We start from the raw sequence: 13,284 nt of genomic DNA, 5'->3' as shown, positions 1-13,284 counted from the left end.
TTTGTCTTTGGGTGCCTGTGTGGCTCAGTCAGTTAAGCATTTGACTTCAGCTTAGGTCATGATCTTGCAGTTTGTGGGTTTGAGCCCCTTGTTGGGCTCTGTGCTGACAGCTCAGAGTCTGGAGCCTACTTCACACTCGGTGTCTCTCTTTCTGTGTCCTTCCCTTGCTCATACTCTCTCTTTCTCTCTTTCTCTCATAAATAAACATTAAAAAAAAGAAGCTTGGCTTGAATTATGCAAACAATTTTCTCATTTCTGTCATTTATTTATTATTTTTTCTCTTTGAACTTTTATTTAGATTCTAGTTAGTTAACGTATAGTGCAATATTGATTTCAGGAGTTGAATTCAGTGATTCATCATTTACATATGTACCAGGTGCTGTATGTAAGTGATGAATTTATTTTTAAATGTAAGCCAAATACTTTAAAAATGGAGAAATATATATACTAGAGGACTTTATCTAATAATGTTATTCAGACTGTTACTGGAATAAAAATTTCATTTATCTAGGTTCTTGGAATATTGCAAATACTAAATGTTATTTTTGTAATTGTTATGTCATAAATATTTTTCAAGCAAAAGGAAGTATTTGGCAAGATGAACTGACGTCAAAGTCATAAGCACGTTTCCGTGATAACCATAGACTTCAATTAACTGGTCTGATGGCCTGGACTCTTTGTTAAAAAGGATATCTTAGGTATAGATAGTTTGGTCCACCATAGCCCAGTTTGTTATTGCATAAATACTAGCCCAGATCATGGCCAAGATATATATGAACATGAGATAAAGGCTTCTCTCCTGAGTAAGTTGGATAAACAATGAGTATTCTTACTGTTAAAGCCAAGTGAAAGTCATTTCAATTCAATGTAATGCACATCTCTTAAGAGCTTACTATCAGCCAAGCCTTGTGATAAAAACAAAGGATTCAAAAATGAATAAGCTCTGGTCTTTTCACCAGAGGTGTTTATGGTCATTTGAGAGGCATACAAACAGATAATCACACTGTGTTGTAGATGGTATGATCAAGACCCGCACAACATGCTGTGTAGAAAAATACAGAAGATGGGTACACAACCTAGCCAAAACTGTGTGATAGAGATAAACATGCATGGAGGCAGCAGGTAGGGTACCAGACAAGATATTCTAGGGAACTTAAAACTATTATTGAATAACATCTTAAGAGTGTATGTTTCTATTTACAGAAAATAAGATATCAGTGTTCATATACTAGTAATTGTCAGACATCTTTTTCTCTTCCAGTTCACTTTCCCACTATTTGACTTTTCTATATGTAATACTTGTAAGTTTACAGAATTTCACTGGTACCACAAGGGGCATCAGCAAAAAAACAAAAGAGAAACTTCACAGTCTACATTGGTAGTTGCACAAATACATAATAGTGCTCTTTGTTTATAGTGGAATGTCTGTTAAGTAAGCCTGCACATAGGCAACTATATTAGATTTTCTTTTTTTTAAGGCTTTTTATTTTGATTCCAGTATAGTTAACATACACTGTTACAGTTGCAGGTATACAATACAGTGATTCAACAGTTCTGTCCATTACTCAGGGCTCACCATGGTAAGTACCCCTCACCCTCCCGTAACCCTCAGTTTGTTCTCTATAGTTTATATTTCTTATAGATTACAATATTGTGCAAATGAAGTCAGTTGCACTCAACTGACACCATCCAATCAACACAATTAAGGCAACAAATACCAAGGTGTGGCATAGAATAGGTACTCCACCAGGGTTGTGCCAATGAATCTGTTTCTCCAGCCAAATCAGTTCACTGGTCTGGGCAATTTGGTTTTGGAGGCTGGCCCCCCACTCCTCCAGGCAAACCCAGCTTATATTAGATTTTCTTGACCACACAGCACAACACCATGGAAAGGCTAACGTACTTGAACAAATATGTGTCCATGTAAACCTAGAATAAAAAATAAGTGAAACCAGAGGATACCAGCGTAATATACCACTGCCTCCCTTTGTGAAAAGAGACTTCATTAAAAATAGTAATTTTGTATTTGTTACAATTAACTCATTTCCCTGTCTTCGTGTCTTTTTTTTTTTCCCCTCAAGGACATCACTGTCTATCTGGCTAAGCACGAATGAACACACATATACACAAAAGCACAAAGGTTGTGGTATGAGAAGAAGCCAGGGACCATCTATTTCACACCCTTCATATATTCAGAAAAGAACATTAGAGGGCACCTTGCTCTTCTAAAGAGTAATCTGTGTCTTCAATTTTTCTACCTTAGTTTGTTGGCCACTGTTCCTTGGCTTGCCGGCCCCTGTGTCTGACCTTGGTTATGCCTGGCTTGCATCAAGGAGTCTGCTGATGTTTTATTAATACATCTTTGAGGGCACCTGGGGGGCTCAGTCGGTTAAGTATCAGACTTCAGCTCGGGTCATGATCTCACGGTTTGTGGGTTCAAGCCCCATGTTGGGCTCTGCCCCTCCCTGGCTCACGCTCTGTCTCTCAAATATAAATAAATGTTAAAAAATTTTTTTAAAAAGACATCTTTTATTACTAGGGGTAAAAACAATCTACACAGGGTGATATCAGGTAATCACAGTATTACAGAACATGAACAAGTATCGCATAGTGTTCAGTTCCCATCCTTCAACACTACTTGTTGACTGCAGGCAATAAAACAAATTATCACAGGTGGTCTTCCAAACATAGACTGTATAGCGTTGGGCATTATTGCTTGTACGAGTATCAATGTTACTACTTTTATAGATACCTCTGTGTCTAAATATTAGGTTGTTCATTTAAAAATTTCATTTAATTTATGTAAGTAGCTGCTACAAGCTCCAACAACAGATTTTGCTTCCTAAATACACAGGTGTCCGTATAGTTTTTTAAATGAGTTGCAGGGATTTAAAAACTGGCANCACTGAGTGTTATGTGGAAACTAATTTGACAATAAACTATTAAAAAATAAAAAAAACTGGCATTCCCCCAAATGGGACATTTGGCTCAGATTAACAGGAAGAGAGTTTTGGCTGAAATAGATGAACACTTTGCCCTAAAATGATCATCAAACCTACTGATATGATGATAAGCAAATCTAGAATACTAGCTTCACTGATTAAGGAGAGACCATAGCAAAGCAATTTCCTTCTGAGAATCGGTTCGGCACTCATTTGTATGACTGATGTTTCTCACTTAAAAAAAAAAGCAATAAATAAGTAAGATATATTTTAACTAAAATCCCAACACTTGGGATCTGGGTATTTCCAAGCGTTGAACACTTCTATCATCTCTGCTTTTGTCTGGACAGTGGTTGTCAAAAATAATTGACTTCTCTTGGGTCACCAGGGACAAAGAAATACCCTCTTAGAAAAGGGGAACAAAAGAAAATGGTAACCACTTGGGTGACCCGAGTAACAGCATGTGATGAAATGGGTAAGGAGAGCAGTCATCGAACAAGAGAAAAGGTGTTTGATTCCTGACCTGGATGACGCTGCTGTCAGGAACCCATTAAAGGCATTTCTTCTGCCAGAGTTTGCTTAATACCAATTATCCCAACATTTTTAAATTTTTCACAACTTTCCTGCCCCCCACTTTTTAATTTGACAAGGCTAAGTGACTTTTTTAGAAGAACAGAAAAGATGAACAATTTTAACATGGAGACAATATTTAAAAACTAGCTTTGAAAACATTTTTATGACTCCTTTTTACACTTGGACACGATAAGCTTTGGGTTAAAAATAAAGGCTTTTTGCAGGACTAATTAAGCCTGATCTTTTTCTTTTTTGTTTACTTATTTTGACCACTTTCCTCACTAAAATGTGAGTTGGATAAAATTTCAGACAGACCAGCGCTTTGTTCACAGGAAGATTGCCAATAAATATTTGTTAAATACATGTGAGTGAAAAAAAATGAATAAATTGTTTAACTAATCCTTATTTTTAAAGCATATGCTCATTTTTCACAGTAACGTATTTTGCATTTCTACCCGGAGAATACAGAGGCACTAATGCACTAACGTCAGACTTCCTTTCTAGAATACATTGTAAATGTTCTGCGACATTCTTAATGGTGTATTACAGTTAGGAAGATATTGAAAAGAGTTATGATCCTAAACAAGCCTTTTGGTTGTTAAATAGAGATAGAAATGTGATTTACATTTTTTATGCTTCTCAAATGCAAATGCTTTTGCATTTATGAGGCATCCAGAGAAATTAATGCAAAATCTCCAAGAGCTTTATTATTTCTTAAAAGATTCAGGTAACTGAAGTATTAAACTAATTGTGCAAATAAAACTATTCAAAATAGCAGGATTTGCTATTTATTGTGGAGGTAAACAAAGGCTACTGGTTAGGCTCGTTTTCTCTCTCCCTAAGTTCATCCCTTACCTCTTTTCGATTTACGTGAGTACTTATAAGGCACAACTTTTCTCTTTTCTTAGATATGGGCTTGAGGCATCATGTCCAAAAATCATTCAGAATATCAGTTTGGATTTCAGAAAATACATCCACATATAGTCTGAAGAGCACTTTATAAAGGAAGATGGAAAATATAATGGGCCAAATACACAGAAACGAAGGTTCTATGCGTGGTTCAATGGCGGATCCAGTCCAAACACCATCATCAGCCTTACTTCCCACTCACTCTTCCACTTCTCTTTAATTGGGGTCTAGGGTGAGAAGAATGACATGTTGACCCAATAGTTCACAATGTACTAATGAAGCAAAGTCAAGAGAAAGCTATGGGTGATCCCGTGATTTTAACCAAGGGAACCATCTTTGAGACCATGAGGATAAAGGAAGTAGTTTTTCCAGATGGTGGCTCAAGGAGAGGGAAAAGGTAGGACCCAAGATAGACAGACAATTAGCAGTGGGCATTTGAGCTTTGCAGGATCTGTTTCTCAAAGAAAAATTCCCACTTCTACCACCATGAGGATACACACTTAAAAGGTACTTTTGCTGTTCATTGTCCCTAGATATCACTTGCATAAAACTGACATGTGTAGTGGGCCCAGACTCTGTACAACCCCATCTATTTACTCTCTACTGCTTGGAAATGGTCCTACCTGGGATATCCGATATGCAGGGTTCCAAATCCAAGAACTGACACTGGAACTTTCCTTGAAGATCCCTGCAAATTACCATGAAGGAATGCAAGATTTCTTTGGACAAGACTTTTAAACCTTATTCAGATGTTTGGCTTGGTTGGTCTTAACCAGATTTCACTTGAGAATTTCTGTGTGGGGTTTATAAATAACAGCCAGCCCTGAAGTTTCTGGCTCAGTGAATTTGGGAAAGGATCTAATGGATGGTCACACACGGTTGAGAAATACTGTTTTAGGATCACACAAAATACCAATAAACAAAAATTCATCTCACAGAAATGATGACCAATATTCTAGGAGGAGATCTAGTGAGATAAACAGTATGATAGTAAACAGAAAGAGAGTTTCATTTACATGATGAATTTATAATAATATTGTTATCCACAATAATCCCTACCATATACTAAGTATCCATTAAGTGTTAAAGACCAAGGGTAGTCATAAGCACATAACTTCATTTAAATGCTTTGGTGATCGCTTCTCGGCCTTTTGGCTAAGATCAAGTGTAGTATCTGTTCTTATCAGTTTAAATGCTTTAGTGAGGGGCGCCTGGGTGGCTCAGGTCATGATCTTGCAGGCTGTGAGTTCCAGCCCCGCATCAGGCTCTGTGCTGACAGCTCGGAGCCTAGAGCCTCCTTCAGATTCTGTGTCTCCCTCTCTCTCTCTTCCCCTCCCTTACTCATGCTCTGTCTCTCTCTCTCTTTCTCTCAAAAATAAATAAGCGTTAAAAAATTTTTTAATGCTTTGATGAGAGGAAGGAGTATTATCTCTATGTCATATAAGAAGAGTTTAAATGACTTGGCTAGGGAAAAAACATCTAGCAAGTGATGAAAATAGACTCAAGGGCAAGTTTGACCCTCTTTCCTTACTCTTCCCTCTTTCCTTTCATACCTTAGTGTCTTTCTGCAGAGACGAACAAAGTTAATGACCATAATCGGTGAATTCAGAGGCTCTGGCTCCAGGCAAGTAAGCCTTGCACACCTCCTATGCTGCAGGGCCCATGAGCTCTCTGTGGGTTTTTCCAGAAAATACTCCATTCTTGCACATTCGTACATGAGGAGGAGGAGGGAGAGAAAGAACTCCCAAAAGATGCTTGGGAGGAGGGCATTCCCTGAAGGCATGGTCCTTGGTCACAAATGCCACTCTCTTCAGTCACAGTGACCTCAGCCAGCTCTTGTGACAGCTGAATCTAGACATCTGGAGATGAATTCTGACATCTGGAGATGCTGAATTCTAGCTTGCAAAGGCTCTAGGTCACTGACAGGCTCACTGGGGGAACAGAGGGGCCCTGTCAAGGAGGAGGGGCTCCAGGAAGCAGCCTCCCTCCTGGACCATCACAGTGGGGAGTCATGTGGGCCCCTCTGGGCAGAGAGGAGACATCCCTTCTCCCCTCCCACAGGTCCAGGGTTGAGTGGCAGGGACAGCTCCAGACAGTTGGGTGTTCCTCTGGCTTAGGCTGCAAGCTGGAGGGCTTCTGCTCTTCTGTGTTCCTCTTCTCCTCCTCGTAACTTTCTTTTCTTTTTTAATTAACATTTTTAATTTTTTTTTTTACCTTTGAGAGAGAGAGAGCGAGCAGGGAAGGAGCAGAGTGAGACATAAAAGCAGAAGCAGGCTCCATGCTCTGAGCTGTCAGCACACAGCCCCAACGAGGGGCTTGAACTTATGAACTGTGAGATCATGACCTGAACCCAAGTCTGACACTTAACTGACTGAGCCACCCAGATGCCCCATTCTCTTCCTGACTTTCACCTGAGTTTCCACCAGCCTCTTGGTGCCACCTTGGCAGGACTCCTGGATTCTCTGGGACATGGCACCCAAGGTGCTTTGGGCTGAGTGAACCACACAGCCAGCAGACCCTACTGCCCTGGCTCTGGGGTTTCCAGACATTTCCAGGAGGATCCTGCCTGGAAGTTAAGTTGACTGCTCTCAAGGGGCAGCCTCCTCTGGACCTGTCCGCCTTGGAGGTCCCCAGGCAGCTGGCGGAAGGCTATTCCTCATCTTGGAGTGGTCTCTGTAGCCTGGAGGTCCCCACTGCCCTCCACCTAGAAGCCATCTGCCTGGCTAAGACTGTGTTCAGCCCACCGGACCCCAAGAGCCGCCCAGCCACTCAGCACAGCCTCTCAGTGCCCACCCCACGCAAGACACAATGTTTTCAATCAGATGATTGTGAACGTTCTAGGGCACGTGATCAGCATAAATGAGTATATGGCAAGTAGCACGTGGGAGGACGAGACCCAAGATAGAAGAGACCAGTAGATAAAGAGAACATTCTAAGCTGATGGTCAGTCAGGTTTATGGGATAGATGGGAGGCAGGTTGACTTGAAATATCTTAACACCTTACAGCCCCCGCGTACTCTCCAGCCAGGGCTAAACCCAGCAAAATGTAATTTTTTTCTTAGAAGTCCTTAAAATATTTTTCACATAACATTATCTGGGCACATTTAAAGGGACAAAATATAATTCAGATAACTTGGGTTTACGTGGTTTGAAACTCTAAACAAGACAAGGAGGGGTATGCTGACATTATATTGCTTTAAAATGATGAAATGCACGTTATACCAAACAAAGCTGTTTGAAAGCAACATAAGAATGCAATTTTCTACGAAGTTGCCTGAGATATGAAGTGATATGGAAAATGGATATCATATAACCTTATTCTGTTTATCAATACATAATTATGAAGTAATTTACAATAATGCGGTTATTGATTTAACTTCACCCATGTGCCTTCAGAGGATATTTATACTCTAGGAATGAAATTTAACTAAATTATTGGATGAAAATTGCCACAGAGGCATCCTAATTAGAAAACAGATGCTGATAAGCAGATCATGTTTTATCCTGGCACTCCCTTGATCCCAATATTGTTGCCTTCTTAATAGATGGATGTTGCCGTGGCTGAACAATTGGGAATAGCTCATATCAGTTCTGCTGAGGTGAGCCTCATGCTTCTGCATGTGGTAAATAGGAAAGCATTCTAGATTTCCCCTGAAATCCTCTGATATCTCACAAAATCCAAGAGGAATAGTGTTAACAGCTGGACTGCTATGTCGGAAATTAGAGAGATATATGTGTGGGTTTGCCTCATCAGTGGAGTCACCGCAAACTCGGTATTTTTTTAAGTTTATTTATTTATTTTTGAGAGGAGAGAAAGAGAGAGTGTGAGCAAGTGAGGGGCAAAAGGAAACAGAAAGAGAGAATCCCANAGGGTCCTGAACCTATGAACTATGAGATCATGACCTGAGCCAAAGCCAAGAGTCAGACACTTAAATGACTGAGCCACCAGGGCACCCCTCCCATTCAGTATTTGTAAACAAAAAAATAAAAATAAGGAAGGAAGATAGAAAGAAAGAAGGAAGGAAGGAAGGAAGGAAGGAAGGAAGGAAGGAAGGAAGGGAAATAGAAAGGAAAGGAGAGAAGGAAGGAGGGAGGAAGAAGGAGGGAGAGAGGAAGGTGGGAGGGAAGGAAAATGGGAGGGAAGGAAGAAAGGAGAAAAGGGAATAAGAAAAGAAAAGAAGGAAGGAAGGAACAAAGGATTACAGGAAAGGAAGCAAGAAGAAAAGAAACAAAGAAAATAAAACATTGACATTTCAAAGAAAACAAAACACATGATCTGGCATATGTTGTCCTATCTCACTTGGAATAATAACAATCAAATAAAGATAATACATGTATTTATTGGCTTATTACCAAGTTCTAGGACATCTTTATTATGTGGCAATTTATTTACTCTTTGAGGGAGGTATTTTTATCCCTCTTTTGCAGACGAGGTGACAGAGACTCAGAAGGATGAAAAGCATTAAGTCAGGATTTGAGTCTAGGCAGTCTGGCTGCAGATTCCATACCCTTAATCACCAAGCATTGGTGCCTCAGTTTACTTTTGAGTTTACTCAGAAACAGAAGCATAAATAGAGATAAAAGTGGAGGGCCACATTAGAAATTTGAGTGCAAATTTTACCTGACGTTTGAGGAAAAGAGTTGGCAGACAGTGCTAGAGATTTATAGCCCAACTGCTCTGTGCCCCTTGTGTCTTCAATATGCAAATATGTTACCATGTACCCAGCACAAAGCAGGCATACTAATTGACCTAGAGTGTAGAGATGTACCCATTGTGAAATAACCAAAATAATTTCTCTTTAAAAATCGAGAATAATTATGCATTAAGGGTTTAACTCTGTAGTCCATGTAACAGATTCCAACAAGCAACCTAAAATGTAGGCTCATAAACGCAATAAGTTAAATTAGAACAATAACCTCACTGAATCCCTAGGGTGCCAAACCAAACTTTAGTTCCAAGAATATTATTTCCAAAGAGTCCAGCCAAACAGCCTTCTGAATTTAATTTTGTTATTTTACTAAAATTATGTGGTCACATTTTTGTTGGGTCTGGGAAAGTCAGTTTTGTAAGATCAGATCAGACCTGTAGGAGACAGGAATTATCTTATGCTTCCAACCATGAAGAATACAACCAGGATGGGAGAGAAATAGCAGTTGTTATGATTAATAAATCCATGGGCTTTGAAATAGATGACTCAGCAATTCAACTTGCTAAATTGGAGACTTTGGACATGTAACATAACCTTGTTAAGCCTCAGTTTACTATGTAAAATTGGATACCATAATAACGCTGTACAAAATTATGTGAGAAACAAGTAAGGACTTACATTTAGCAGAGCCTGGGTGGTTCAGTCAGTTAACCAGCCAAATCTTGGTTTTGACTCAAGTCATGATCTCATGGTTCATGAGTTTGAGCCTGCATCAGGCTCTGCACTGACACTGTGGAGCCTGCTTGGGATTCTTTCTCTCTACCCCTTCCCCACTTTTTCTGTCTCTCTCTCTCTCTCTCTCTCTCTCTCTCTCTCCCTGTCTCTCAAAATAAGTAAACTTAATTAAAAAGAACTTACATTTAAATTTTCAGGTGCTTGACCCCTAGGTACTGGATATATATTGTGCATCATTAGTTTTTCTTCAAATATAACACTCAAAGAGTTATTTCCCCTGGAACAATCCTTGATGGCAAAACGCAGTGTAGATTTCCAACTTGTTGCATCATTAAAATTTTGTAGAATTTTATGATGTAACAAAATGTTAGATGCTCTCTAGCGTAATTATGCACCCAACGTGAAATCCATATCTATTCTCATTCTGAAAGTCATCTGGGTTAAAGTGAGTTTACTAATCAATTTTAAATAATAATTTTTAATATTGCACCAAGTCTGTCCTATGCCATGCTTGATGCAATTTAAAAATCAGACACAGGGGCACCTGGGTGGCTCAGTCAGTTAAGCATCCAAGTCTCGATTTCAGCTCAGGTCATGATCTCACAGTTCATGTGCTTGAGCCCTGCATTGGGGTTCGTGGAATAGAGCCCAGTGTCAGGCTCGGTGCCAACAGCACAGAGCCTCCTTAGGATTCTCTCTCTCCCTTTTTCTCTGCTCCTCTCTTGTTTGCAACCGTGTGTGCATGTGCACACACTCTCTCTCGAAATAAATAGATAATTTTTTTAAAAAGTCAGTCAATGGATTTTCTAGATACCAACAATGAACAATTGGGAATTTTGAAATTAAAAGTAGAATATCACTTACTTTAGCACCAGAAATATTAAATAATTAGGAATAAATTTTTAAAAATGTGTAACAGATCTATCTGAGGACAACTGCAAAATTCTGATGTAAAATGAGGATCAGAATTGTGTAGGCATTTTATGTTCATAGATAAGCAGATCCAGTATTAGAGTATCAGTCCCTCCCAACTTCATCTATGGATTCAATACAATCCCAACAAAATTCCAATTAGTTACTCTGGTAGTATGAGCAACTGCTTCTAAAGTTTATATGGAAAGTAAAAGCATTCAGAATAGCCAACACAATTTTGAAGATGAAATCAGAGGACTGACATTACCTGTCTTTAAAACTCACTGTAAGGTTACAGTAATCAAAGATACAAATAAAACAAAACAAACTGCAAAAACAGACAAATGAATTAATGGAACAGAGCAGAAGCCCAGAAATAAGCCCACACAAATATAGTCAAGGGATCTTTGATAAAAGAGCAAAGCTAATTCAATGGAGAAAGGGTAATCTTTTCAGCAAATGGTGGAAACACTGGACATCTGCATACAAAAAAATGACAATGTGGACACAGATCTTACATCCTTCCAAAAAAACTCAAAATGGGCCATACACTTATATATAAAATGCAATATTAAATTTCTAGAAGGTAATGTAGGACAAAATCGGGGTGACCTTGGAATTGTTGGTGAATTTTTTTAAATTTATTTTATTATGAAGTGAATTGCCGGTGAATTTTAGATGCAACACCAAAATCAGGGCCTCTCAAAGAAAAGTTGGTCAGTTGGACTTCATTAAAATGAAAACTTTCTGCTCTGCAAACATCACTGTTAGGAGAATGAAAACATAATATAAAGAATGGGAGAAATATTTCGGAAACACATATTTGACAAAGGACTGGTATCCAAAATATGTAAAGAATTTTGAAAACTCAACAACAAGAAGACACAAAATCCAATTTAAAAATGAGCAAAAGATTTGAACAACTGTCTCACCAAAAATATAGAGATTGCAAATAAACATATGAAAAGGTGCTCAAAATTGTATGTCATTCAGGATCTGCAAATTCAAATGATGACATGCCACTCATAAAGGCTAAAAGTCCAAACACAGATAATTAAAAAAAACTACCACCAAAGATGTGGAATAAGAATGCTCATTTTTTTGCTGAAAAGGATGCAGAAGAGTATAGAAACTTTGAGAACAGTTTGCCTCTTTCTTACTAAGGTAAACATTGTCTTAGCATACAACTCAGCAATTGTGCTATTAGTTAATTACCCAAATGCGCTGAAAACTATGCCCATACGAAACCTACACATGAATGTATGTTTGCACGTATAGGAGGATTAGGAGGAACTTAACTGAGGACCATGGGGGAGAAGAAGGGGGGAAATGGTGGGGGAAAGGGAGAGAGACAAACCATGAGAGACTCTTGAATGCTGAGAAACAAACTGAGGACTGATGGATGGGGGGGGGAGGGGGGAGATAGGCATGGAGGAGGGCACTTGTGGGGATGAACACTGGGTGTTATATGGAAACCAATTTGACAATAAACTATTTGTAAAAAAAAAAAAAATGGTGCTGAGACCCTAGATGACCACATGCAAAAGAATATCTCACATCATATACAAAAGTTAACTCAAAATGGCTCAAAGACCTAAAATAAGAGCTAAAATTATAAAGCTGTTAGAAGAAAACAGAAGAAAAGCTTCATGACGTTGGATATGGCAGTGATTTCTTGGTTATGACACCAAAGCACAGGCAGTGAAGGGAAAAAAATAAATTGGACTTGCTCAAAGTTAAACTTTTGTGCTTCCAGGGACAATGTCAAGAGAGCAAAAAAGCAACCCACAGAATGGGAGAATATATTTGAAATGACATATCTGATAGGGGATTAAAAAAAAAAAACTATGGAAATAATAAAAGGATCAGTCATTGACAGGGACTCATTGGGAGGGAAGTAGCCAGGAATAATAGATAGAACACACAATTTTTAGAGCCGTGACGCTATTCTGTATTTTATTGTAATGGTGGATGGATGGCCTTATGCATTGCCAAGACCTACAAATATAATCAATATAATAAAAATAATATAATCAATATTAGTTCATTGGTTGTAACAAATAGACCACATGGATGCAAAATGCTAACAGTAATAGAGGAAATATTGCAAGGGAGAAGGGCTACACAGGAATTCTTCTGTACCACCTGCACACGGTTTTTTTTTGAAATCTACAACTGTTCTAAAAAATAAAATCTATTCCCAAGCCATGGTGTAGATGCAACCCACAGAACTTAAGTGTGTACAAAGTGGTTATGAAAACAGACTTGGGTTTGAATTCAGTGTCTCCCGTCACTAGCTGTGTGGCTTTCAGCATGTTGCTCAATATTTCTGAGACTGCTTCCTTATTGGTGGTTTGAGAATAACACTATCATGAGTATAGGGTCACTGTTATTGTTAAATAAAACATGTGCATATNGTGGGGATGAGCACTGGGGGTTATATGGAAACCAATTTGACAATAAACTATTTGTAAAATTAAAAAAAAATGAAATCATAAAATAAATAAATAAATAAACAGTAAAAAATTTTTAAGAATAGTAAAGCTCAAAGATACGAAATTATT

At 38.6% G+C, this 13,284-nt stretch overlaps 1 protein-coding gene and 1 pseudogene across 1 annotated transcript; one reads left to right on the top strand and one right to left on the bottom strand.

Moving 5' to 3' along the window:
* Window positions 1-4,564: 4,564 nt before the first annotated feature.
* Window positions 4,565-7,139, bottom strand: PIMREG (PICALM interacting mitotic regulator). The gene is given in 8 exon segments (XM_077769976.1): window positions 4,565-4,651; window positions 5,048-5,112; window positions 6,140-6,271; window positions 6,303-6,483; window positions 6,485-6,598; window positions 6,830-6,928; window positions 6,931-7,040; window positions 7,043-7,139. Coding segments are annotated over 8 exon segments (885 nt in total).
* Window positions 5,560-5,714, top strand: LOC144236480 (U2 spliceosomal RNA; annotated as a pseudogene).
* Window positions 7,140-13,284: the final 6,145 nt, after the last annotated feature.

This window comes from Crocuta crocuta, unplaced genomic scaffold (assembly GCF_008692635.1).
Source record: "Crocuta crocuta isolate KB4526 unplaced genomic scaffold, BGI_CrCroc_1.0 scaffold24, whole genome shotgun sequence".
In the NCBI taxonomy this organism is placed as follows: domain Eukaryota; kingdom Metazoa; phylum Chordata; class Mammalia; order Carnivora; family Hyaenidae; genus Crocuta; species Crocuta crocuta.
Note: the sequence above shows the minus strand (reverse complement) of the source record. Positions and strands in the feature narration are given on the sequence as shown.